The sequence below is a fragment of the Canis lupus genome, chromosome 8 (genome assembly GCF_048164855.1).
Source record: "Canis lupus baileyi chromosome 8, mCanLup2.hap1, whole genome shotgun sequence".
Lineage (NCBI taxonomy): Eukaryota > Metazoa > Chordata > Mammalia > Carnivora > Canidae > Canis > Canis lupus.
The window spans coordinates 39,761,036-39,784,459 of record NC_132845.1 but is presented as its reverse complement, the minus strand read 5'-3'; the positions used below and the strand labels follow the sequence as shown (position 1 = coordinate 39,784,459).

The following is a 23,424-nucleotide window of genomic DNA, read 5'->3' as shown; positions in this document are numbered from 1 at the left end:
TTTTGGACTACAGAGGAAACTCTTGTTAAGAAAGTACTGTGATCTGGCAACAGAGGCTCCAGCAGCTCCATATGCTCCCCTGCTAATTGTTGGGCACTAGGTCATCTTTCTGGAAATGTCTGGGTAGTTAATGGTAGTTAGAAGGCATAGGTGGAGGAAAGCTGTGAAAATACTTTGTTTATTTTTAAGGTAAGGATAAGATATCTGAAAGAGGGAATGCTCAGTTGTTGTTATTATCTGGAGCGAGTATTAGAGAATAGTTCCTGGATTTGTAACACACTTATTTCAATACAGCAGTATTGGTCTCCATCCTTTTTTCGTGTTTGGGGTTGCTATTCTCTGCAAACCTTCATTTTTTATTTTGGTTTTGCTTAGGCAGCCCTCTGATGTAAAAATTGGTGGAATTTGTCCCCTACATTATCATTCATTTCTGCCCAGGATGAGAATTAGTAAATTTCATGAATTGCTTTGCATTTCTGGATTTGTAACTCTGAACTTCTGATTCACCACCACCACCACCCCCCCAGGGCTGAGAAAACAGAAGTCCTCAGTGAAGATCTGTTACAGGTAACGAAATAATAATCTTTTTAAAGTGCTTTGAGTAAAGAGGAAAACAAACCAGACCTCCTAGGTGAGAGCTGAAGTGGGTTTCTGTATGTCTGTGTGTGATCTGAAAGAGCATGAAATTGATCAGTGTGGTGGTTCCGAGCTGGAAAGAAAAGCAGTTGGGTTGCACGGTGATAAAAAGGGGATCTGAGGGCAGCCCAGGTGGCTCAGCGGTTTAGCGCCACCTTCAGCCCAGGGCCTGACCCTGGAGACCCAGGATCGAGTCCGATGTCGGGCTCCCTGCATGGAGCCTGCTTCTCCCTCTGCCTGTGTCTCTGCCTCTCTCTCTCTATGTCTCTCATGCATAAATAAATAAAATCTTAAAAATAATAATAATAAAATAAAAGTCCCTTCATATAAAGTGACCAGATTGCAGACTTGAGAATGGTCACTTTAAAAAAGGGGGGGGGGGCGGATCTGAAACCTTGGTGTCATGTTATGAAGTTCAGATGGGGCTAGTCCTGCTTTCAAGCGCCAGGTGTTGGGGTGGGGTGGGGGTGGGGCCTGGCTGGCCCGGCCATGTGCTGGTGCTGCGGCTGGTCACAGGTCCCAGGCAGGCTGAGGGACAGTCGGTCGCTGCTGTGATGGTGTCCTTGATGGGACAGGCCCTGCCAGCTGCGGCAGAGGGCCCCACCGGCTCCGATTTAGAGTTTTGTCTTCTCCTTCCATGTCACGCTTTTGTTCTCTCCAGTTCTGGGGTGAGTTGGGTCCACAGGGACTTAGAGTCTTCGTGACGGTGACCAGACCTTGCAGAACTGCTCCGAGGCCCTGAGGTGGCCTGTCATCAGCCTGGACTTGTCTTCTTCTCTGTGGGGATGGCTTTTTCCTGTTTCCTATGGGACCTGATCCAGGGCCACTGCACTTCATCGCTCAACAAGCTTCCCTAACTTGCGGCAGGAAGTTTGTTCCAGAGGGACGGGGACCCTTTATCTACACCTCTTCACTCAGCCTCAACCTCCTTGATCCCCGCCCACCCCAGAGCATGCTGGGAAGGACAGGAGCCCTTCTGTAGGAGGTTTCTCTTTAGCCTCCTCGCTTGTGTCCTTGCCGCTCGGGTCCATGACCCACAGCAGGTATGTGCACTTGAGCCCCAGAAGACCAAAGATCTGCTCCCAGGTGACTCTGTCTCTCCCTACAGAGACAAGGAGCTGACGTAGTTGAAAAGAATGTTGCTGGGACAACCCCGTGTCACAGACAAAATATCTTAAGAGTGCTTTTTTTGGGACCAGACTTTTTTTTTTTAAGGATTAGAAGGGTTTGGTTTTTCTTTTTAAGCTTTATTTATTTTAATATTTTTATTTATTTATTCATGAGAGACACACAGAGAGGGGCAGAGACACAGGCAGAGGGTGAAGCAGGCTCCATGCAGGGAGCCTGACCATGCCCTGGACTGAAGGTGGCGCTAAACCGCTGAGCCACTGGGGCTGCCCTTGTTCTGTTTTGTTGTTGTTGTTGTTGTTTTTAAAGATTTTATTTATTATTCACTCATAGACAGAGGGGGGGTTGCAGAGACACAGGCAGAGGGAGAAGCAGGCTCCATGCCGGGATCCCAACGCGGGACTCTATCCCGGGACTCCAGGATTGCACCCTGGGCCAAAGGCAGGCGCCAAAGAGCCACCCAGGGATCCTCTGGTTTTATATATTAACTTAGAAGCTTATTAGTCTTTGTGATCCTGCTGTCTGAGAACTTCATCTACTCTAAGCGTGCTGACCAATAAAAATTCTGAACCAGCAAGTCTCTGGACTTTGATAAATGCACCAAGATAATGCCAGTACTTGGGTAGTCTTGGAAACACACTTGAAATATTACTGAGTGGAAAACAGAAAATAGGTCATGGCTCTGGTAGTAGGTGTGTATTCATTCCCATGGCAAGTCTAGTAACGTGCTGTATCGCATATGGGCATTCTGATGCCAATACTTGATTTCCTCAAAGTGACTCATGGTGTGCTGGCCTGATTGCTGACTTCCAGGAATGTTAAGCCTGAGAAAATAGATCTGGAGGCAGGGGACATCTTTATGGATAGCTGATATGCTCTTAAACTTGAAAAGGAATCTCAGAGCATCCCATAATTCAGTAATCATACTAGTAACATATTCAAATGCTGCTAACTGTAAAGAAGGGTAGAGGATGCCCTCTTTATCCCCAATCCAGCATTCTTTAGAAGCAAAACACAAAATGTTTGTGAATGTAAAATCCGAGCACATCACACAATGTCTGGCACATAGAAAGTGCTCGCTAAATATTTGCCCAATGTTGAATGGATGAATGAACATTCGCAGTGGATAGCTTTCTAAAAGGGTTAAAGAGCCAACATCCCCACATGGAAATAAGGACAGAACCAGTTTTGGAAGTAGGTTAATTTAAGTGTCAACCTGGGAATTTCAGGTGATAAACAGTAGCTTAATGTACCAGGAATTCTAGTTGCAATAACATTTGGTTAGTTAGGTAGGCTTTTATCAATGATAAACTATGGGAAGTATTAACCAGCCATAAAAGAACCTTTCACAGAAATGTACATTTCTTGACGATGAGGGAGGGCCGTGTGTGTTGGAATACACAGTAGCTACTTTAGAATAACTCCAGGAGGAGGATCAAGAGATAGAATGGATGCCAACAAAGGAAAAGGAAAGAAAATTCCTCATCAAGAGTAAATACAGTATCAAATGGAGAAGAAAAGAAAATAGAATAGGAATATTAAATTTCTAGGTCACTCTGCATCCTAGCAGTTATGGAAATGTGATGGTCAGATGCTAATTAGAAATACATTATCGGTTGCTGCGCCGCCGCCCTGCAATCCCTGGCTTCTCTTTCTCCTTTCTTCTCGCTGAGCCACTTTTCTCCTAGAGCATGACCGTCGTCTCCGTCCCGCAGCGGGAGCCACTTGTCCTGGGCGGCCGACTTGCACCCCTGGGCTTTTCCGCCCGCGGTTACTTCGGAGTTCTCCCCATGGTGACCACCGCCCCGCCGCCTTTACCCCGAATCCCGACCCCGGGCACTGCCCCCCACCCTCTTCCTCCCTCACTTCCTTGGGGGAGACGGTCCCTGCCTGACCCCGCAGCCTCGCGCCCCAGCGCCTCTGTCCAACTGCGGTCTGGCTCCGGCGGGAGGCACCTCTCTGGCAGCGCCAAAGAAGCGGCGCAAGAAGAGGGTGCGGGTCAGCCCGGCGGGGCAGCTGCCCAGCCGCTTCCATCAGTACCAGCAGCACCGGCGAGCCTCGAGGCCGGGCGGGGCCCCGCGACGGGCGAGCTGAGCGCAGGAAGTCCCAGACCGGGCCTCCAGTTTGGCCCCGGGTCCTGCAGCCGCAGCTCAAACTGAGGAAGCGAGCCCGTTCCCTGGCCAGCTGCCGCCCCTGGCGCCCAGCCAACCCTCCTTCAGAAGAGAGGTTTTAAAATCAAAGATGGCCAATTTTCCCAGCACCATTTACTGAAGAGACTGTCTTTCTTCCAGTGGATAGTCTTTCCTGCTTTGTCAAATATTAGTTGACCACAGAGTTGAGGGTCCATTTCTGGGTTCTCTATTCTGTTCCATTGATCTGTGTGTCTGTTTTTGTGCCAGTACCACACTGTCTTGATGACCACAGCTTTGTAGTACAACCTGAAATCTGGAATTGTGATGCTCCCAGATACGGTTTTCTTTTTTAAAATTCCCCTGGCTATTCGGGGTCTTTTCTGATTCCATACAAATCTTAAAATAATTTGTTCTAACTCTGAAGAAAGTCCATGGTATTTTGATAGGGATTGCATTAAACGTGTAAATTGCCCTGGGTAACATTGACATTTTCACAATATTAATTCTGCCAATCCATGAGCATGGAATGTTTTTTCATCTCTTTGTGTCTTCCTCAATTTCTTTCAGAAGTGTTCTATAGTTTTTAGGGTATAGATCCTTTACCTCTTTGGTTAGGTTTTTCCTGGGTATCTTATGCTTTTGGGTGCAATTGTAAATGGGATTGACTCCTTAATTTCTCTTTCTTCAGTCTTGTTGTTAGTGTATAGAAATGCCACTGACTTCGGGGCATTGATTTTGTATCCTGCCACGCTGCTAAATTGCTGTATGAGTTCTAGCAATCTTGGGGTGGAGGCTTTTGGGTTTTCTATGTAGAGTGTCATGTCATCGGCAAAGAAGGAGAGTTTGACTTCTTTGCCAATTCGAATGCCTTTAATGTCTTTTTGTTGTCTGATTGCTGAGGCTAGGACGTCCAGTACTATGTTGAATAGCAGTGGTGAGAGTGGACATCCCTGTCTTAGTCCTGATCTTAGGGGAAAGGCTCCCAGTGCTTCCCTATTGAGAATGATATTTTCTGTGGGCTTTTTGTAGATGGCTTTTAAGATGTTGAGGAATGTTCCCTCTATCCCTACACTCTGAAGAGTTTTGATCAGGAATGGATGCTGTATTTTGTCAAATGCATTCTCTGCATCCAATGAGAGGAACATATGGTTCTTGGTTTTTCTCTTGCTGATATGATGAATCACATTGATTGTTTTACGAGTGTTGAACCAGCCTTGTGTCCCGGGAACAAATCCTACTTGGTCATGGTGAATAATTTTCTTAATGTACTGTTAGATCCTATTGGCTAGTATCTTCTTGAGAATTTTTGCATCCATGTTCATCAGGGATATTGGTCTATAATTCTCCTTTTTGGTGGGGTCTTTGTCTGTTTTTGGAATTAAGGTGATGCTGGCCTCATAGAACAAATTTGGAAGAACTCCATCTCTTTCTATCTTTCCAAACAGCTTTAGTAGAATAGGTATGATTTCTTCTTCTGCATGTGGACATTCACTGCAGAAGAATGAAACTAGACCACTCTCTCGCACCATACACAAAGATAAACTCAAAATGGATGAAAGATCTAAATGTGAGACAAGATTCCATCAAAATCCTAGAGGAGAACACAGGTGACACCCTTTTTGAACTCGGCCACAGTAACTTCTTGCAAGATACATCCACGAAGGCAGAAGAAACAAAAGCAAAAATGAACTATTGGGACTTCATCAAATAAGAAGCTTTTGCACAGCAGTCAACAAAACTAAAAGACAACCTACAGAATGGGAGAAGATATTTGCAAATGACGCATCAGATAAAGGGCTCGTTTCCAAGATCTATAAAGAACTTATTAAACTCAACACCAAAGAAACAAACAATCCAATCATGAAATGGGCAAAGGCATGAAGAGAAATCTCACAGAGGAAGACATAGACATGGCCAACACACACATGAGAAAATGCTCTGCATCACTTGCCATCAGGGAAATACAAATCAAAACCACGAGATACCACCTCACACCAGTGAGAATGGGGAAAATTAACAAGGCAGGAAACCACAAATGTTGGAGAGGATGTGGGGAAAAGGGAACCCTCTTGCACTGTTGGTGGGAATGTGAACTGGTGCAGCTACTCTGGAAAACTAGAGGTTCCTCAAAGGGTTAAAAATAGATCTGCCCTACGACCCAGCAATTGCACTGTTGGGGATTTACCCCAAAGATACAGATGCAAAGAAACACGGGGACACCTGCACCCCGATGTTTCTAGCAGCAATGTCCACAATAGCCAATCTGTGGAAGGAGCCTCGGTGTCCATCGAAAGATGAATGAATAAAGAAGATGTGGTTTATGTATACAATGGAATATTACTCAGCCATTAGAAATGACAAATACCCACCGTTTGCTTCAATGTGGATGGAACTGGAGGGTATTATGCTGAGTGAAGTCAGTCAATCGGAGAAGGACAAACATTATATGTTCTCATTCATTTGGGGAATATAAATGATAGTGAAAAGGAATAGAGGGGAAGGAGAAGAAATGGGTAGGAAATATCAGAAAGGGAGACAGAACATGAGAGACTCCTAACTCTGGGAAACAATCTAGGGGTGGTGGAAGGGGAGGAGGGGAGGGCGGGGGGTGGGGGTGACTGGGTGGCAGGCACTTACGGGGACACTTGAAGGGATGAGCACTGGGTGTTATTCTGTATGTTGGCAAATTGAACACCAATAAAAATAAATTTATTATAAAAAATAAAAATAAAATCAAAGATGGGAAAATCGGAGAAAATTGCCATTCCCCACGGCCAGCTTGTTCATGGTATATATACACTTGTGTGAACAACCAAAGATAAACAGACAGAAAAACAAATATAACTTACCACTAACCAAGATCACCTCTGCAAAAAGAAATAAAATAACTTTGGCAGGATTTTGTTTCATCTGCTTTAATTCCGAAGCAGGAAAAAAAGCCTTTTAACAATACTGAGAATATTAAAAATATGCATTTGAAGAAATCAGCATTTCTAACTGAAGTGAACAAAAAGGAAAAATATGTTGGGGCAAAGTTTAATGATCCACCTTCTCCTAGTGTTCTTCCAAAGCCTCCTATTCACTGGATGGGAAGCACTATCGAAAATTCCAACCAAAATAGGGAGTTGACAGCAGTACACTTAAAAACTCTCCTAAAAATTCAAACTTAGATCTCAGATTGCAATGTCTGTCAGTTTTCAAAATCTTTGGACTCTTGAAAAGAAAATTGGTACAGAAATGAAAATATGCCTTGTAACTTACAAGTGCAAAAGATGAGTTGAAAAAATTACAACCAACAACTTGTATTATGTTTTATATTTTGTAAATCCTGTATACCATGTATTATGTGTATATTGTTCATACTTGACAGGTACATTATAGTTTCGTTATGAAAGTATGTATTTTGCCCTTCCAAACGGTAGGTGTTTTGTATATATACAATGGAGAAATTTTAAGTGTTAAGTGTACAAGGTACTGAGATTTTTTTTTAAAGAAACAGCTATCTAATCTCAAGGTGAAGATCTAAATGGGAACAGTTTACTGATGAACTACTGAAGTTTAAATCTGTGGCACAATCATTGTAAACATGGGGTTTGTCTATGTTTCTCTAAATTGGTTTCTGCGTTCTAACCTGTAATTACTGGAAAACTATTCCCATTTTTACCAAGCTTAATTTCTGGTTTTTGGTTTATCCATTCAAATTTAAGATACCTCTAATTTTAATGCCAACAAAATTGATTGTACTCAAATTTTTAAATAATAATATTAATTTGCCCCCCCCTTTTAAAATAAAAAGAAATAAGCAGTATCAAGCAGGAATGCTGAGGGAGTGAATTATCACAACATTCCTATGATTTTAGTATAAAGCATTTACATATTGCACTTTATTTCAAGAACAAAAATTTAAAGCCACCGCAGGTAGGTAAATAAGGGCACGTTAGCTCCTGGGAGAATGCTCTATACAGTCACATTAGAATATGATAACAATTATTACTTTGCTTTTTAGTGGCTTCCAGAAAACTATCTATTAACTACTGTCACTGAACTCTTAGTGAGTCCATCACTCTGGGGCTTGTTAAAACTAGAGGGTGATCATGTAGTTTCACTTTATTAATAAATTGCTCTGCTGATTGTTACAGGGAACTGGCATCCCTCCAGGACCTCTCTCATTATGATACATTTGGGTGCCTGTTTTTCTCATAATCGAATACCACAAAGAGGAACCCAAGAGAGTCCTCTTAGGCATCTTGGGAAGTTGTTAAGCAAGTTCTGATTGCCCTCAGAGCAAGTGAAAAGCAGCTGCCCTGTTCTCAATTAAACTTCCCTCCTGTGGGAGAGAGGGCCTCTGTTGAGTGGGAATAGTTTCTCAATGATGGTTTAAATAGATAGTACTCAGCCATTAGAAACGAAAATACCCACCATTTGCTTCAACGTGGATGGAACTGGGGGGTATTATGCTGAGTGAAGTCAGTCAATTGGAGAAGGACAAACATTATATGTTCTCATTCATTTGGGGAATATAAATAATAGTGAAAGGGAATATAAGGGAAGGGAGAAGAAATGTGTGGGAAATATCAGAAAGGGAGACAGAACATAAAGACTCCTAATTCAGGGAAACGAACTAGGGGTGGTGGAAGGGGAGGAGGGTGGGGGTGGGAGTGAATGGGTGACGGGCACTGGGGGGGGCACTCGACAGGATGAGCACTGGGTGTTATTCTGTATGTTGGTAAATTGAACACCAATAAAAAATAAATTTATTTTAAAAAATAAAAATCATAAAAATGAAGCCAGGGGCACCAGACTGGCTCAGTCAAAATGAGTGAGTGAGTGAGTGAGTGAGTGAGTGAGTGAATGAATGAATGAATGAATGAATAAATGAATAGAGATTGTCAAGACCTGTTCATCTTTTAGAAACTAAACTATTTATGGGTGAAATGTTGTAATGTCTGAGATTTCCTTTAAAATACTTTCAAGGGGCACCTGGCTGGCTCAGTCAGTAGAGCATGCCACTCCTGACCTCAGGGACATGAGTTTGAGTCCCACATTGGGTGCAGACATTACTCTAAAAAAGTAATAAGGAGATCCCTGGATGGCTCAGCAGTTTAGTGCCTGCCTTTGGCCCAGGGCATGGTCCTGGAGTCCCGGGATCAAGTCCCACATCAGGTTCCCTGCATGGAGCCTGCTTCTCCCTCTGCCTGTGTTGTGTCTCTTTCTCTCTCTCTCTCTCTCTCTCTAATGAATGAATAAATTAAAAATATTTTTTAAAAATAATAAAAATACACAACAACTAAACAAATAACCCTAACAAAACAAACAGAATAAAAACAAAACACTGGAGGGGATAAATGAAACGTCACTGGCAAAATGTTGAAGTCTACACAATGGTTCATCATAGTGCTCTACTTTTCTGTATGTTTGATAATTTCTACAATGGAAAATTTCAAATAGGTGTATATAAGAGGATTCTTTATCTCCTACATATATTTAACAGTTATTTTCCTACGTATTAGGATTCTTTCGGTTATAAAGGATAGAAACTCCAATTTACACTGGCTTAAACAAAGATTCTTGTAGCTAAAGAGTCAAGGGCAGTTCTAGGTATCAGGTGATGCTTGATCCTACCGCTCAGTGGTGTCACCAGGACTATTTATCACTTGCTCTGCCTCCTGTGGTGGTTGGTATCAATTGAAGGCCCACATGTCTCCAGTTTCTGAAAGACTGCCAACAACCACAGGGTTACATGTATCATCCAGCCAGAGCTGGATTTGTCCTAGCATTTCCAACAAAAGTCCTGATGAGATCAGCTTAAGGTCATATGCCTAAACCTGAGCCATGTTCCTTCCAGCCATGGAGGTGGAAGGAATCCTCCTTTATTAACTTAGGTCACATTTCACTCCTAGAAATCAGGGTCAAGAACCGCACTGATCTGCAAATGGAATCTGTTTTTGGGAAAGAGGAAAGGAAAATGGATGCTAACAGGCAGTCAACAAATATCTGCTAAACTCCCCCAAAGCGTAAAGCTTCCTAGACAATAGAATAGAGGACATTTCAACATATCTTCTAAAACTGAAATATAGATGTAAAGCCATAGTCAGAGAACAGGGGCCTGGATAGTCTGCAGGGGTGAAAGATGACCTTAACGAAAGGACAAGCAGTGTCTGGAGTGGATGGGAATAGTGGAACTCTATGAGGTATTACTGTAACACCAAAAACAAACAAACAAACAAAACAAACATTACAAGACACCTACAAATTAGTATCTCTCAGGAATATCGATTCAAAAATCCTCAACAAAATACTACCAAATCAAATCCAACAGTGTATAATAAGAAATATACGGTGGGGATGCCTAGGTGGTGCAGTTAGAAGAGCATATGACTCTTGGTTGTGGCTCAGGTTGAGGTCTCAGGCTCATGAGATCAAGCCCTGCATTGAGTTCTGTGCTCAGGATGGAGTCTGCTTGGATCCTCTATCCCTCTTCCTCTGCTCCTCCCCCTGTCCACTGTCTCTCTCTCTCTCTTAAATATTTTTTTTAAAAAAACAAGAATTAGATAGTATAACTTATTCCAGGTATGCAAGGCTGGTTTAATATTCAAAAATATATTGAGGGACACCTGAATGCCTCAGTGGTTGAGTGTCTGCTTCTGGCTCAGGGTGTGATCCTGGGATCCAGGATCAAATCCCACCTCGGGCTCCCTGCATGGAGCTTGCTTCTCCCTCTGCCTGTCTTTGCCTCTCTCTCTCTCTCTCTCTCTCTCTCCCTCTCTCTCTCCCTCCCTCCCCCCCACCCCTCTCTCCACGTCTCTCATGAATAAATAAATAAAAAATTTTAAAACATACAGATTTTACACCGTTCAGAATATTAACTCAAAATGAATTCTAAACCTAAATGTAAATGATAATAAAACTCCTGTTAGATAATATAGGAGATAACCTAGATGATCTTGGGTTTGGTGATTACTTTTTAGATACAACACTAAATATACAACTCATGAAAGAAATAAATGAAAAGGTGGACTTCATTAGCATTACAAACTTCTACACTGCAAAAGACAAGGTCAGACAATTAGAAGAGAAGACAGAGACATGTCACAGACAGTGTTTTCTGAGTACCAGTTTGGGATACACTGAAGGACCTAGATTTCTAAGGTCCTTTCCAGATCCTTCTATATACATCCTCCATGGCAGGAGAGGCTCGAATACTTACAAGACTGCTAGGTCTGTGTGATCCTTCAGGTTCTTCTTACCAGTAAAGCAAATGCTAGAGAGCAGACATTGCAGAGATGGATACCAGGAGGAGGAGCAACCTGAGCGGGGGTGATATTCCTGCAGTGTACGTGGAATCCACTCTTCCTATTCCAGGGCGAAGATCTCTGAGCCTTGGGTTTGAGCATTCATGCAGATAAAATGATAGCCTTGGATAATCATAGGTCCCCACATATAATTCTCTGTGTGATCCTTCAGAAGACTTGAAGCTCTTTTCTTCTACCTCTTCGGGTAAAGAGCAAGACTAGGACTCATGGCCATCACAACCAATGAAGCACTTGATACCTCAAGAAGGAAGATTATTGAACCAGTCAATGCTCTGAGTAACCAAAGCTAATGTGCAGGTGGCCATTGCATTGCAGCCTCTCCCCTTTGTAATATTCCATTCTTGTGTTTATTACAGATGATAATGTGTCAGTCTTGTGCTTGACACTGAAGAGTCAAGGCTACATGAGACACAGCCCCTGCGCTCCTCATGCTTACATGGGGGAAGACAAACAAAACAAGTAAACAATCCAAACAACTCTAAGTGGTGATGCATGTTATGATGGAAATATATACAGTGCTCAGATGGATAAGAGCAGATATGACCGGTACCTGAGCAAAAGGAAGAGAGAGCCCTTGTGCAAGTTTGGATTTTAAAATTTGGGTGTTTCGAAGAGATCATAGAACTGAATATTGCAGAAGTGCCTCTTCATTGAAAGAACAAGAGCAGTAATACAAGCTTCAAAAAGTGCTTAGCATTCTTGCTCTCCAGCTCTCCAGGGCAATGAAACACTCTTCTCATAGTTCCAAAAGCTCATCAACCCCACCATTTTAATTTGATTCCAAGCTCTCCTCCTGACCTTCCCCTCCAGCAAAGGCAGTGGAGGTTCTCAAGATCAGTGTGAGGTTCCAGATCGTGTCTGTCTAATGGTGGGGAGAACTCTAGGTCTGGCAGTCTCTACACTGTGGCCACTTAGCACAGTGCAGAGAAGAGGTTGAGGATTTGGGGGATATGCAGGTCACCAATCCAGTTCTCAGAACCAAGCTTGCAGCCACTCTAAGGCTGTTATCTGAACCATATGAAATGGAGCATCTTCTGGATTATCCTAGAATCATTTGGTTATAAAGGATGTATTTCTGAGAAATTTAATACTAATGTTTCAGGCTAAACCTAGGGTTGTGTGTTACACTTTCTCTTTAAACCATGTCTAAATACATTTTGATTCCATGTTGCTTTTTTGGTAATCTGCTCTCATTCATGTGAGGAAGCTACAGAAATTCCTTCTTCCAGTGTGCACATGTCCAACCCTAATCCTAATCCTGAGTTGTGGAACACTGCTGCTGGTTATTGGCTACACAGACACTCCGATAGAGGCTTCTCACTTCTCAACTGCAATGTCCTGCTCCTGCTTTCCTGTACAACCTTCTTCCCAACCACTTGGTCCAGAGGGCAGTCACCTTCGTGTCACCAATCAGGACAAATGTGCTTCTGTCCTAGGTCCTGTGTAATTTGAGGCAACTCACAGAAGCTATGAAAGAGGGAATTACCAAGTGATTGCTTAAAGTCTCCTGCACTCATGGGAGGAATGAAAGGCAACCTATCCTCTCTCTAGCCCATTGATCATCTTATAGACAAGGACAGTGGAGCATGAGGAACAGAGAGCAAGGAAAGGGGAATGAAACCAGAGAGGGAGGGAAAGATAGATGGTTGCTCCATGCACTTGAAAAACTGACCAACCTGGACTTGTCTCAGGTAAAAAATCAGTCCTTTCCTATTGCCTAGTCTTGTCAGTTCCTCAGCGTGCCTATCCGTGTTACATGAGCTCAGTGGGCCATCTAGGAGGCAAATATCTTCTAAGGGCAAAGTCCACGGAAAAGGTTCCAGAACTCTAGTAGAATAGCCACCTCTGCCTGGGCAGGCAGAGTATGCTGCAAAAATACACGGCACCAACATCTCAGTAGTTTAACAGAAGTTTATTTCTCATTCCCATAAAGTCCATTACAGGTGCTCTCCATGGAGGTGGGGGGCTCAGGATCCCAGATGACTTTGACTTTTTGTGGCCCGTTTCTATATGGGCTTCCACGACTGATGCAGGAAGAACACTACAGAGTCCTGCACCAACAAACAAAAGCCTTAGCCCAGAAGTGGGGCTTCTGCTCACAACCCATTACCCACAACTATCCTTCATCTGCAACTGGGAGGAGAAAACCATAACAACTCCTTTTACTCTTCACTAGAACACTGGCCCTGTGAGGGTGTATCTTTGGCTCTTTTGCTCACTACTATGCTCTCAGTCTAGAACAGTGTCTGGGCACACAAGCAGCCCCCATGAAATCGACTGAACGTAGCACCAAGATGTCCACCTGTATCCTGGGATGGGAACAGGGTACCCAAAGCCTAAGGATGAGGGCGATGGGCAATGGCTATGTAGAAGGGAGCTTCATAGTTGTCTGTGCTTATGAACTAATACTTGGTGTAGTTCATCTGGGGAAGAAAATAAAATCCTGCTGAGAGCACCAGCTCAGGTGACTTACACCATAATGTACTGATGTACTGAGGCCAAGGACTAAATCAACTGAGCATAATCACCACCTACAGTGCCATAAATACATCTGCTTCCTTACTGCAGTCTGCCCAGCAGATCACTGGGGAGCAGGGGAAAGGGAAACAAATGCACATGGGCTGAGCATCCACCACTGGCCAGGCTGTGAGGTGCTTTTCTTTCAGCAACTCCTCTTGTCCTAGAATAACCCTGAGTTGAAATAGAGAACATGGAGACCGCAGTGTTTTGGCAACCAATCAAGCCACAGGAATGTTCTATAGTTAGAAATAGATACAACACAATGTCATCCAGTGCCCTGCAGGGGTAACGTACACATCCTGTTAATCCTGCCTTCAGGGCTCACTGATGCAGCTAAGGGACAGCCGACTCACTGCCTACCATCTTGAAGAAGTCCTTGTATCTGAGCCTTAACTTCATCTTTCATAAGGTATTTGGAAGAGATCATTTAACCCCCTTCCTGACACCACCTAAAACCTCCAATGCTGAGTCACTGTAGACAAGAGTCCTAAGATGATCCACAGCCCATAGAGATGTTCAGCCATCTATTAGTTACCAATTAAGGCTGTTGTTAAATGCTGTGTACATCCACAGGTGGACTCTGCCTAGTGATGGTTTACAGTGAAAGACAATATGAATGCAGATTCACCCATCCTTGCCTACCACTCAGCATCATTTCCCAAACTTTCCCTCTTGGGAACCCAATCTCCTGGCACACCTAGTAAACCACATCCTGGAGGTAGCGCACAATCTACTTTCTATACAGAACCCTCTCTTTGTTCTTATAAACAAAAGCAAAAAAAAAACCAAAGACCTAATTTGATCCTTAACTTCCATCGATTTCAATTTAGGCCCAGGAAAGTGCTAATATTTATGATTGACATTGTATGTGTGTGTGCTGGGGTGGAGGGGGGCCGATGCCTACTTTCTTTTTTGCTAACAATTCCTCTTTACATGTAATATATAATCCATACCTAAAATTCCAAACCGTTTCCATGTGACGTTGGTATTTTCCTTTATCAATCATGACCAATAAGAGATCTAAGTTAGTACATTGTTACTTCTGGCAGATAACCTAATGGTGAGGTAAATAGCATTCTATCACTGTAAAAATGGTGCTAAAAGGCCTCAAGAGCTAAATTGTTCATGATAGAATTCAAATGATGTTCAACTATGGAAACTGTCCACTGACAAAGGAGAAGAAAAAAAATCCAATTTGACTCTTGCAGAACTTGATGACAGAACTCATTTTTGTGCTACAGGATTCTTGAAATTGGTATACCTACTACCCTGAAGATAACATGCAGGTATTGTTTCTTGTTCTGGAAGACCATGCTACAAATGTTCCTATCATGTGGAGATCAATGCAAAACCAACATGATGATCACAGAAGACTGATTAGTAATACATGGGTGTATTTGCGTTTTGAAGCTGAATTTGCTAACTGCTTAGTACAATCACAAAATAGTACATTCCAGACTCAGAATGCTCTTTGAACACCTTTCTTGTTATGAATTCCCTGAAGATTAGTAATAATGTAATTAGTAAAAAACTAACGCATCCCCTGAAGAGTCAACCTTGATTCCTTTCTGAGAAATATATCACCAAATTTTCCTTTGATGAATTGTTTATGCTTCATAAGTTTGCATTTTCTTCTCCATACTAAGGACATCACATATATTTCCATTCAGTGGTAGTCTTCTGGTTTTAAGAAGGCTTGAATGCCTGCTAATGTTCTCATGTTTATGCTACAGATGGGTTCTTCGATGTTTAGTAAGGTGGGAATTCTGACTGAATTTCTTTCCACATATATAACACATAAAGGGTTTCTCTCCAGTGTGAGTTCTTTGATGTGTACGGAGATTTGAATTTTGACTGAAGCTTTTCCCACACCAGGAGCATTTATACGGTTTTATTCCTTGGTGTATTGTTACATGCTTATTAAGATCTGATTTCCCTCTAAAGCTCTTACCACAATGTTGACATTTATATGGCTTTACTTCTGTGTGAATTTTTTTGTGTTTAGTAAGATCAGAAGTCAGTCTGAAGTTTTTCCTACACTCCTGGCATGTAAAAGGCTTCTCTACTGCACGGGCTTTCTTGTGAAGATCCATAAGTCTCTGCAGCTCTTCTTCCCAAATTGAAAGTTCCTTTGTTTGATGAACTGGAAACTCTTGATGCCACTTCCCCATCCTGTGTGTATCACTATGATTTTCTTTGCCTGTTGTTTTTGGGGGAACTTTCACTCTGGTCTTTTTTGATACAAAGTCTCCTGGTGCTTGTATTTCTAAGTCAGAAAGACATATAGGCTGATGGTTTTCAGTGTCAGTTTTGAGCTTTAACCCTATGGGAATAAAGATAATAATCAGCCAACTATAGGGAAGAGCAAAATACAGGAATGGAGAGAAAAATCCAATGATTACTGACTTACAAAATTTAGATAAGCAGAATTATACATGCCAAGTCCCTGCAAAACTTGCTATCAAGGAACATTTGTCCTCTTCCCAGGGTATATTTACCTGTAGGCAGCTCTCCAGGATTGTCCTTGAACTCCAAGGGCCCTTGAACCCATGGCTCTTCTCCTTGCTCTAGACAGGAGATCACTTTAGGTTTGGGGAGCACAAATAACGCTGTGAAATGGAAAAACGGAGGTCAAGGACTGGGAACTCAATAACTGTCCACCCACTCCATACTATTTCAGAAGCAGCAAAGAACAGTTTACAGTGGTCAATGAGTAAGTACACTCTCCCGTCTGGTTTTGGGTTTATACTATACTGTATACACAATGGAGAGATGGAGAAATAAACCTAAGCCGGATTCATGGAGAGGATAAAGTACATGGGAATCCATCCACAGTGCCCCTCTTCTGCCGCCAAGATTGCCCTATATTTGAACAAGATGGAACCAAATTCCAGAGTCTGCAGGGAATAAAGGTAAGTCCTACTAATTCCTTAGGATCAGCCAAGTCTAGCAGAACAAGATACAGATCAGTGGATTGCAAGTGTATCATATGCACCAGTGATTCCCCTCATGAAAACAGTAACTTTTTACTTACCTTTTTTTTTAAGGACTCAATTATTTTGAGAGAGAGAGAGAGAACAAACACAAGCACACAAGTGTGGGGAAGGGCAAGGGAGAGAATCTTCAGACTTCCCTCAGGGCATGGAGCCTGATGCAGGGTTCAGTCTGAGCCAAGATCAGGAGTTTGAGGTTTAACCAACCGAACCACCCAGGTGCACCTACTTTTTACTTAGCTCTTAAGCGCCACGTAATGGACTAGGAAACATTCCTCCCATGCCTATAGCTCACTGGTCCTTGTCCAGGTGGAAGAAACAGACCAGAATCACTTAGTGAAATTTTTCTTTTTTAAAAAGATTTTATTTGACAGAGAGAGAGAAAGAGCAAGCACAAGTAGAGGGAGCAGCAGTTAGAATTAGAGGGAGAAGTAGACTCGGTGCTGAGCAGGGAGCCAGATGTGGGATTCAATCCCAGGAACACGGGATCCTGAGCAGAAGGCAGACACTTAATGGACTGAGCCACCCAGGCATCCCCTTAATGAAACTTTCCAAAATATACAGTCAGGTTGGGGAAGTATTTATCACTCACTCAGTCAATCAATATGTAATGACTGGCTATAATATGCCAGATACTCTCTCTGGGCTAATGATATAGTGGAGATTAATCCAAGCCCACTGATCTCATGGAAGCTCACCTTCTGGTGGGAGCAGAAAACCAAACAGCAATAAACAAACAAAGCTATCAGCACGTGATGAATCTTCTGAACAAAACTAAAGCAAAAGATAACTCAGCATTTAAGATTTTGCCTCTCTGAAGCCATCTTAGATGAGATATTATGAAGACCTCCTTGAAAACCGATATGCAGCAGAAACGTAAAAGTGAGAGTTTTGCCATGGGCCAGAATGTGTGCCAGGCAGAGGAAAGAGGAAAGTAGAAACAAGCATGACAAGTACAAAAAACAGAAAGATCAGTGAAGCTCAGGAGGACTGAGCAAGGGCACAAATGGCAGCAGATGAGGGCAAGACAGTGAAGAGTCAGATCCTGGAGGACCTAAGGACTCCAGTAAAGTTTGAAATGGGAAATGTCATGATTTCATCAGGTTTTTAAAATATTCTGGAGAGAGACAGGGGCACCAGTCATAAGGTACTGAGGTCAGTCTGGTTAGACAGGCTGCTGGTTTAAGCCAGGATGCTAACAGCACAAGGGGATGAGACATGGTTGCACTCAGGCTACACTGTGGAGGTGGAGCGAAAAGGACAGGGATGCATTAAAATGGGTTATGACGGCAAGATCACAGTCAAGGATGACTGTATGTTCCTTCCTCTTAGTTACTGGATGAATGTTCTTTACTGAGAAGTGAGAGATATGAGAAGAGATTTAGGGGAGGAGAAAAAAATCAAGAAACCTACATAGCATCCGGAGGTTGCACCAGCACAAAGCTCCTCAGGTGATCTGCATACTTTTCCCCATCCACATACCATCTAGTTGAGAACCAGTTACTAGAACACAGCCTCTCAGGTGAATACATTGCCAGCTAACCAAAGAACACAGCAAATTATAAAACTTCTACCCGATGGGAGAGGGAGATTCTTTACCTAGAGAGATGACAGTCTCATAGTTTTCTCGCATTACATCATTGTAGAGGGCCTTCTGAGTGGGATCCAGTAACTCCCATTCTTCCTGGGAAAAATACACGGCCACTTCTTCAAATGTCAACAAGCTCTAAAGAAGACAATGGTCTTCAGCTCAGTACTTGCCAGTACAGAAGCAGCCCTACCATCCGGCCCACGGTAGACCCTGGATACTTAAGGAATTAATATCATATTTTTTAAAGTGCAAAATTAAAGAAGCAAGGGATCATCAACAACCTAGGAGGTGCCCAGTTCCCCAGGGAGAACAATGGGGTTAATATGCCCATGACCTGACAGTGGGTCCTGGGCAGTAGGGAAAGGCAGCCCTCAATGGCTGGACTGCACAGCTCACCTGGAACTCAGGCAAGATGAGCTCGGGTGTCACTGTCCAGTCTTTGGTGTTTGTCTTCTCAAAAAAGGCTGGGATCTGGTGAACAGGCACAACTGTGGGTAGAAAAGAACCAACAAAAATTTCACTTCTATGAACATCGTTACCTCATTTCTAAAATATAGAAAATGCTGTTTCTTTTAGTACAGTTGGCACATGTTTACAAAACTAAGTGATACCTAGTAGTGGCCTTTTCGTAGTAAGCCAGAATGAATCAACCATCTAGTAATGTCCAAAATCAGCTCCTTCAGTTTTCATGAAGTCAGTAAAAGAAAATCTCACTTTTTGTTACTTAAAATATTCTGAGTTGGGCAAAAATTAGAGATGTTGAAAAAAATATAGAACTCAGAGTCAATATGCCAGTAGAAGAAATGGTAAGTCGAAACTGCTTGGTGAATTCAAGCAACAGCAAAATCAGTGTTGATTGAGAAGACTGATCAAAGACACCAATGGAAGGAGACGAGGGCAAGGAGGAGAACAGCAACCTCATCTTGTAGGCTCCTGGGTACCTCAGTAAGGAATTTGGATTTGTGTGAGAAGACAACCTAAGATTTACAACATAGAAATTTCATGATTTGATAAGGAATTTAGAATCACAAAATGATGAGACATGGCTACACTTGGGCTATACTATGAAGCTGGAGCCAAAAGGATAGTGATGCAATAGTAGTGGGTTGTGATGGCAAGATCACAGTAAAGGATGACTCTAATTTTCTGGAATGACGTAGTGGATAAATGATGTTATCTTACATGGGGATGGGAAAGGTAAAAACTAGCAGACTTGGAGATAAGGAAGGGATGAAGAATTTTAGGACAAAGAATGAGCATAGGCATTGCATCCACATGCCATCTAGTTGAGAACCAGTTACTAGGGAATACATTGCCAGCTAACCAAAGAACACAGCAAATTATAAAACTTCTACCCGATGGGAGAGGGAGATTCTTTACCTAGAGAGATGACAGTCTCATAGTTTTCTCGCATTACATCATTGTAGAGGGCCTTCTGAGTGGGATCCAGTAACTCCCATTCTTCCTGAGAAAAATACATGGCCACTTCTTCAAATGTCAACAAGCTCTAAAGAAGACAATGGGCTTCAGCTCAGTACTTGCCACTACAGAAGCAGCCCTACCATCCGGCCCACGGTAGACCCTGGGTACTCAAGGAATAGCACATTCTTTTTGAAGTGAAAAGTTGAATAGTATAGAAGCAAGGGATCATCAACAACCTAGGAGGTGCCCAGTTCCCCAGGGAGAACAATGGGGTTAATATACCTGCGAGCTGGGCAGAGTGGGTCCTGGGCAGCAGGGAAAGGCAGCCCTCAATGGCTGGACAGCACAGCTCACCTGGGACTCAGGCAGGATGAGCCTGGGTGCCACTGTCCAGTCTTTGGTGGTGGTGGTCTTGTCAGAAAAGGCTAGGATCTGGTGAACAGGCATAGCTGTAGGTAGAAAAGAGCCAGAAGAATTTTCTCTTACGTCTATGAACATTCAGACCACATTTCTAAAATAGAGGCAAAACCAATTCTTTTATCAGAGACAGGACACCTTTGCAAGTGTGTATGGTGTCTTAAAGTAGCATTCTCATTGCAGATAAGAGCCCAATTAGCTGACACCTAGAAGAGGTTCTCTGATTTTCCTGAGTGACTTGATAAAAGCCCTTTTTAATTTCCTCATGAAATAAATCGTTTCAATCAGGCCAAAACTATATATATCTAAAAACGAAGTACTTAGAAAATCCAGTGTATACTAAAAGATATAATTTTTTTATCATTACTTTTTTCTGATACACAATTGTGTTCACATTCTGCCACTGATAACCCATTTCTTTTTTTTTTTTTTTTTTTTAATTTTTATTTATTTATGATAGTCACAGAGAGAGAGAGAGGCAGAGACACAGGCAGAGGGAGAAGCAGGCTCCATGCACCGGGAGCCCGATGTGGGATTCGATCCTGGGTCTCCAGGATCACGCCCTAGGCCAAAGGCAGGTGCCAAACCGCTGCGCCACCCAGGGATCCCTGATAACCCATTTCTGAGCTCAGTTCCTTCTGTATTTTATGAGTATGAGATGGCTACTATTCTCTCCAACTTTCTAAAGAAAAGAGTTCACGATGTTACTACCAGAGTTCAGTGGTGTGGATATTCCTGTACCTGAGGCCAATGACCAACTTCACCCACAACTGGTCTACTCTACTGATACCTGAGAACCATTGTAATTGCCAGTGTGTTTGTTTAGATATCTACAGTGCTCAATAGCTAGAAAATACAACATTTTGATTCCAAAGTTCCTATCACAGATTCTAGGAAATAATAACTATCACATCCTGTCTTACCTTTCTCACATATAGGCTCAGTTTCTCTATGAGAATTCCAGCTCCAGTGTTCTTGTAGCCCTGGATGTATATTCCAGAATTCATTGTGGGACATGGTCACTAGCTGTGACTCTGCTGTCTTCATTTTGAAACCTGTGACGTCAACAGTTTTTCTGAAGAGCACTGCCTCTTTTCCAAGCTCGTGAAATGCAACCTAGAAATAAATAATTTTTAGTTGTTACCAAAGAACTTACTTTTGGTTAGGGATTGGTGGTAATAGAGGAAAAACTCAGCACAACCGTAGGACGTTAATAAAAATGACAGACGAAAGGAGATATCAGACCATCATTTTCTACAAAGTATTAACTACAAAACCTGGGGAAATTACCATAACAAAAAAAAGTCGTAGAAAATGCTGGCTCTAAATGCAATTACTCCCATACATCTGTATGCAGTACAGAACAGACTACCAGGGTTGCACACACTACATGTACTCATGCATACTTGACAGACTTACTTCTTGACTGGAACCCTCAATGGTTTCCTGTCTTCTGCTTTTCACTCATTACAACCATTCTTGGCAACTCAAACTATGGATGAGCTGGAATACAATCAGTAAAAGGATCTTCTTCCTAAAACACTAAGAGCAGAAAAAAAGTGCACATCAGTAAGAAAGTCACATGAACTTTTTTTTTTTTTTAAGATTTTATTTATTTATTCATGAGAAACACAGTGAGAGGCAGAGACACAGAGAGACAAGCAGGCTGCATGCAGGCAGCCCCACCTGAGACTTGATCTGGGTCTCCAAGATCACGCCCTGGGGCAAAGGCAGGTGCCAAACCACTGAACCACCCAGGGATCCTTCACATGAGCTTGGATACCCACTAGTCACAATGGGAGAAAAATGAAGAGAAAAATCCTGCCTTGCTTTCCTTTTAAAGAATCCACCGCCAGCCCCTTTCTCTCTGCTATTCGCCACTTGAAATAAGGCACAGTTCACTATAGACAAACGCCCACTGAGGACTTGGCCTTGGTAAATATGGTAACGATTCAGGAAAGGTTAGACAGTGAGAACATTGACCCCTCCGGCTGCACAGAGCTTGGGGGTTATGCAAACACCTCCTCGTCGGGCGTCCTATCCCAGCTTCCCCAAGCCCAGGGAGGATCAGGGGAACATTCTGAGTTCCTCTTAAATTTTAACGTGTCAGCCCAGTCTTCTGTCTCTAGCAAGGGAGTCCAACTTCTCGGACCCTTCATCCTCTTGTGAAGACGGAAGCCCTCGGTGCGTGGAACGTTCCAGATTCTCCTTCCCACTGACCGATAGGGGCAGGAGAGCTGGGACCCAAAAGTGAGAGCAGAGAAGGAAAGCAATCAGGGAAAAGCAGTCCTATCTCAGCGCGCAGCCAGGGGCCACGGAGCTAGAGCTCAACACTCCTCGGGGACGCTTCCCTGCGAGCAGCACAGAGGGCGCCGGGCACGGATCGGTTCCTGCGTTTAAAGCTCTCTTGACTTGAACCAGAAAAACCACCGCTGACCTTTCCTTTGCTTACAAAACGCTTCTCCAAAGGCCAAGGCGCAAGGGAGGAGAGGAGAGTCGCTGGCGTGGGGCGCCGTCCGCCCACCTTCCCTTTCCTCCACGGTCACTTGGACCTCCAGGCAAGGCTGAGCAAAGTCCCGGCTGCCCCGCGGCTCAGCGGGCCCCAGCACAGGCCCGGGCCGGCCACGGCGGCCAGCGAGGCGGGACGGCGGCGCGGCCTCGGAGCCTGACGGCGGGGCTCCCGGGCCCGTCCCGCCACCAGGCTGCGCCCGCCCGGCCCAGCGGCGCCACCGCCCACGGACAATGGCGGCGGCCGGGGCCCCTCGGCAGCTCCGGGCGCCGCCGCTCCCCCTGCCGCCGGCTCACCTGCAGGCCGCCGCCTCCGCCCGGCGCGCTCCGAGCCCGGCCTCAGCACCGGCCCCCAGGCCCGCGGCGCCCCGGGGCCCATCCGACGCGGCGCTCGGGCCGGAAGCGCCCTGACGCCCTTCCGGGGAGGGGCTCCGAGCAGCCGCGCCGCCGCGGGCCGCCGCCTCGCCCGGGGGAGCGGCCTTCCGCCCGGTGCCGCCCTGGCGGCCGGGAAGAACTAGTGCCCCCGAGCGCCCGGCCCGCCGCGGCCTGGGGGCGGGGGGCGGCGCGGCCGGCTGGTGCCTGCGTGGCCCTCGGGCGGCCGGCGGCGCCTGGTGCCCCGAGCCCCGCCGGGAGCGTGGCCGCCGCCGCGCTCGGGGCCCTGGGCCTTGCCCGAGCTCTCGTCGCGGTCAGGCGGCTCCGAGGCCTTGCTTGGCCCTCCTCAGGGCCGCGCGCCCCTCGCAGCCATCCCGGGGGCCCGGTGAGGT

At 44.3% G+C, this 23,424-nt stretch overlaps 2 protein-coding genes, 1 long non-coding RNA gene and 1 pseudogene across 5 annotated transcripts in view; 3 read left to right on the top strand and 1 right to left on the bottom strand.

Annotated features, from left to right (window-relative positions):
- The window catches only part of LOC140638351 (uncharacterized), a 98,318-nt gene extending 77,015 nt beyond the window's left edge, over positions 1 to 21,303 (top strand). Inside the window, exon 13 of one of the 2 annotated variants that reach the window (XR_012035432.1) lies at positions 16,410 to 21,303. This is a non-coding gene — a long non-coding RNA (uncharacterized lncRNA). Of the gene's footprint in view, positions 1 to 11,565; positions 14,577 to 16,409 lie in introns of those variants that run through there. The other variant, XR_012035428.1, reaches the window with a different exon arrangement.
- LOC140638350 (proline-rich nuclear receptor coactivator 1-like) lies at positions 1,131 to 8,515 on the top strand (annotated as a pseudogene).
- On the bottom strand, positions 13,103 to 23,069 carry LOC140638345 (zinc finger protein 75D-like). 2 transcript variants are annotated; one of them, XM_072835498.1, is made up of 9 exons: positions 22,958 to 23,069; positions 21,572 to 21,694; positions 21,076 to 21,268; positions 20,018 to 20,184; positions 19,694 to 19,820; positions 18,710 to 18,801; positions 18,322 to 18,448; positions 16,228 to 16,338; positions 13,103 to 16,052 (listed from the first exon to the last, which is right to left on the bottom strand). In XM_072835498.1, exons 3-9 carry the CDS (start codon positions 21,197 to 21,199, stop codon positions 15,457 to 15,459), a joined length of 1,344 nt encoding a protein of 447 aa, XP_072691599.1. In that variant the 5' UTR covers positions 21,200 to 21,268; positions 21,572 to 21,694; positions 22,958 to 23,069; the 3' UTR covers positions 13,103 to 15,456. The 2 variants fall into 2 exon arrangements, with proteins under 2 accessions (XP_072691599.1, XP_072691600.1); XM_072835499.1 differs by having other exon boundaries at positions 20,090 to 20,184.
- The window catches only part of ZSCAN32 (zinc finger and SCAN domain containing 32), a 107,217-nt gene continuing 106,687 nt past the window's right edge, over positions 22,895 to 23,424 (top strand). Inside the window, 2 exon segments of the mRNA XM_072837683.1 lie at positions 22,895 to 23,002; positions 23,087 to 23,422. Of these exon segments, the coding sequence (XP_072693784.1) occupies positions 22,895 to 23,002; positions 23,087 to 23,422 (444 nt within the window).

Bases quoted from the DNA above. Each gene is read 5' to 3' on its own strand.
- LOC140638345 (XM_072835498.1), bottom strand. From the start codon at position 21,199: ATGAAGACAGCAGAGTCACAGCTAGTGACCATGTCCCACAATGAATTC. The intron at 18,449-18,709 runs GTGAGCTGTGCA...TGTCTTCTTTAG, and splicing joins TCATCTTGCCTGAGTTCCAG to AGCTTGTTGACATTTGAAGA. The intron at 16,053-16,227 runs GTAAATATACCC...TTATTCCCATAG, and splicing joins TCCTGGAGAGCTGCCTACAG to GGTTAAAGCTCAAAACTGAC.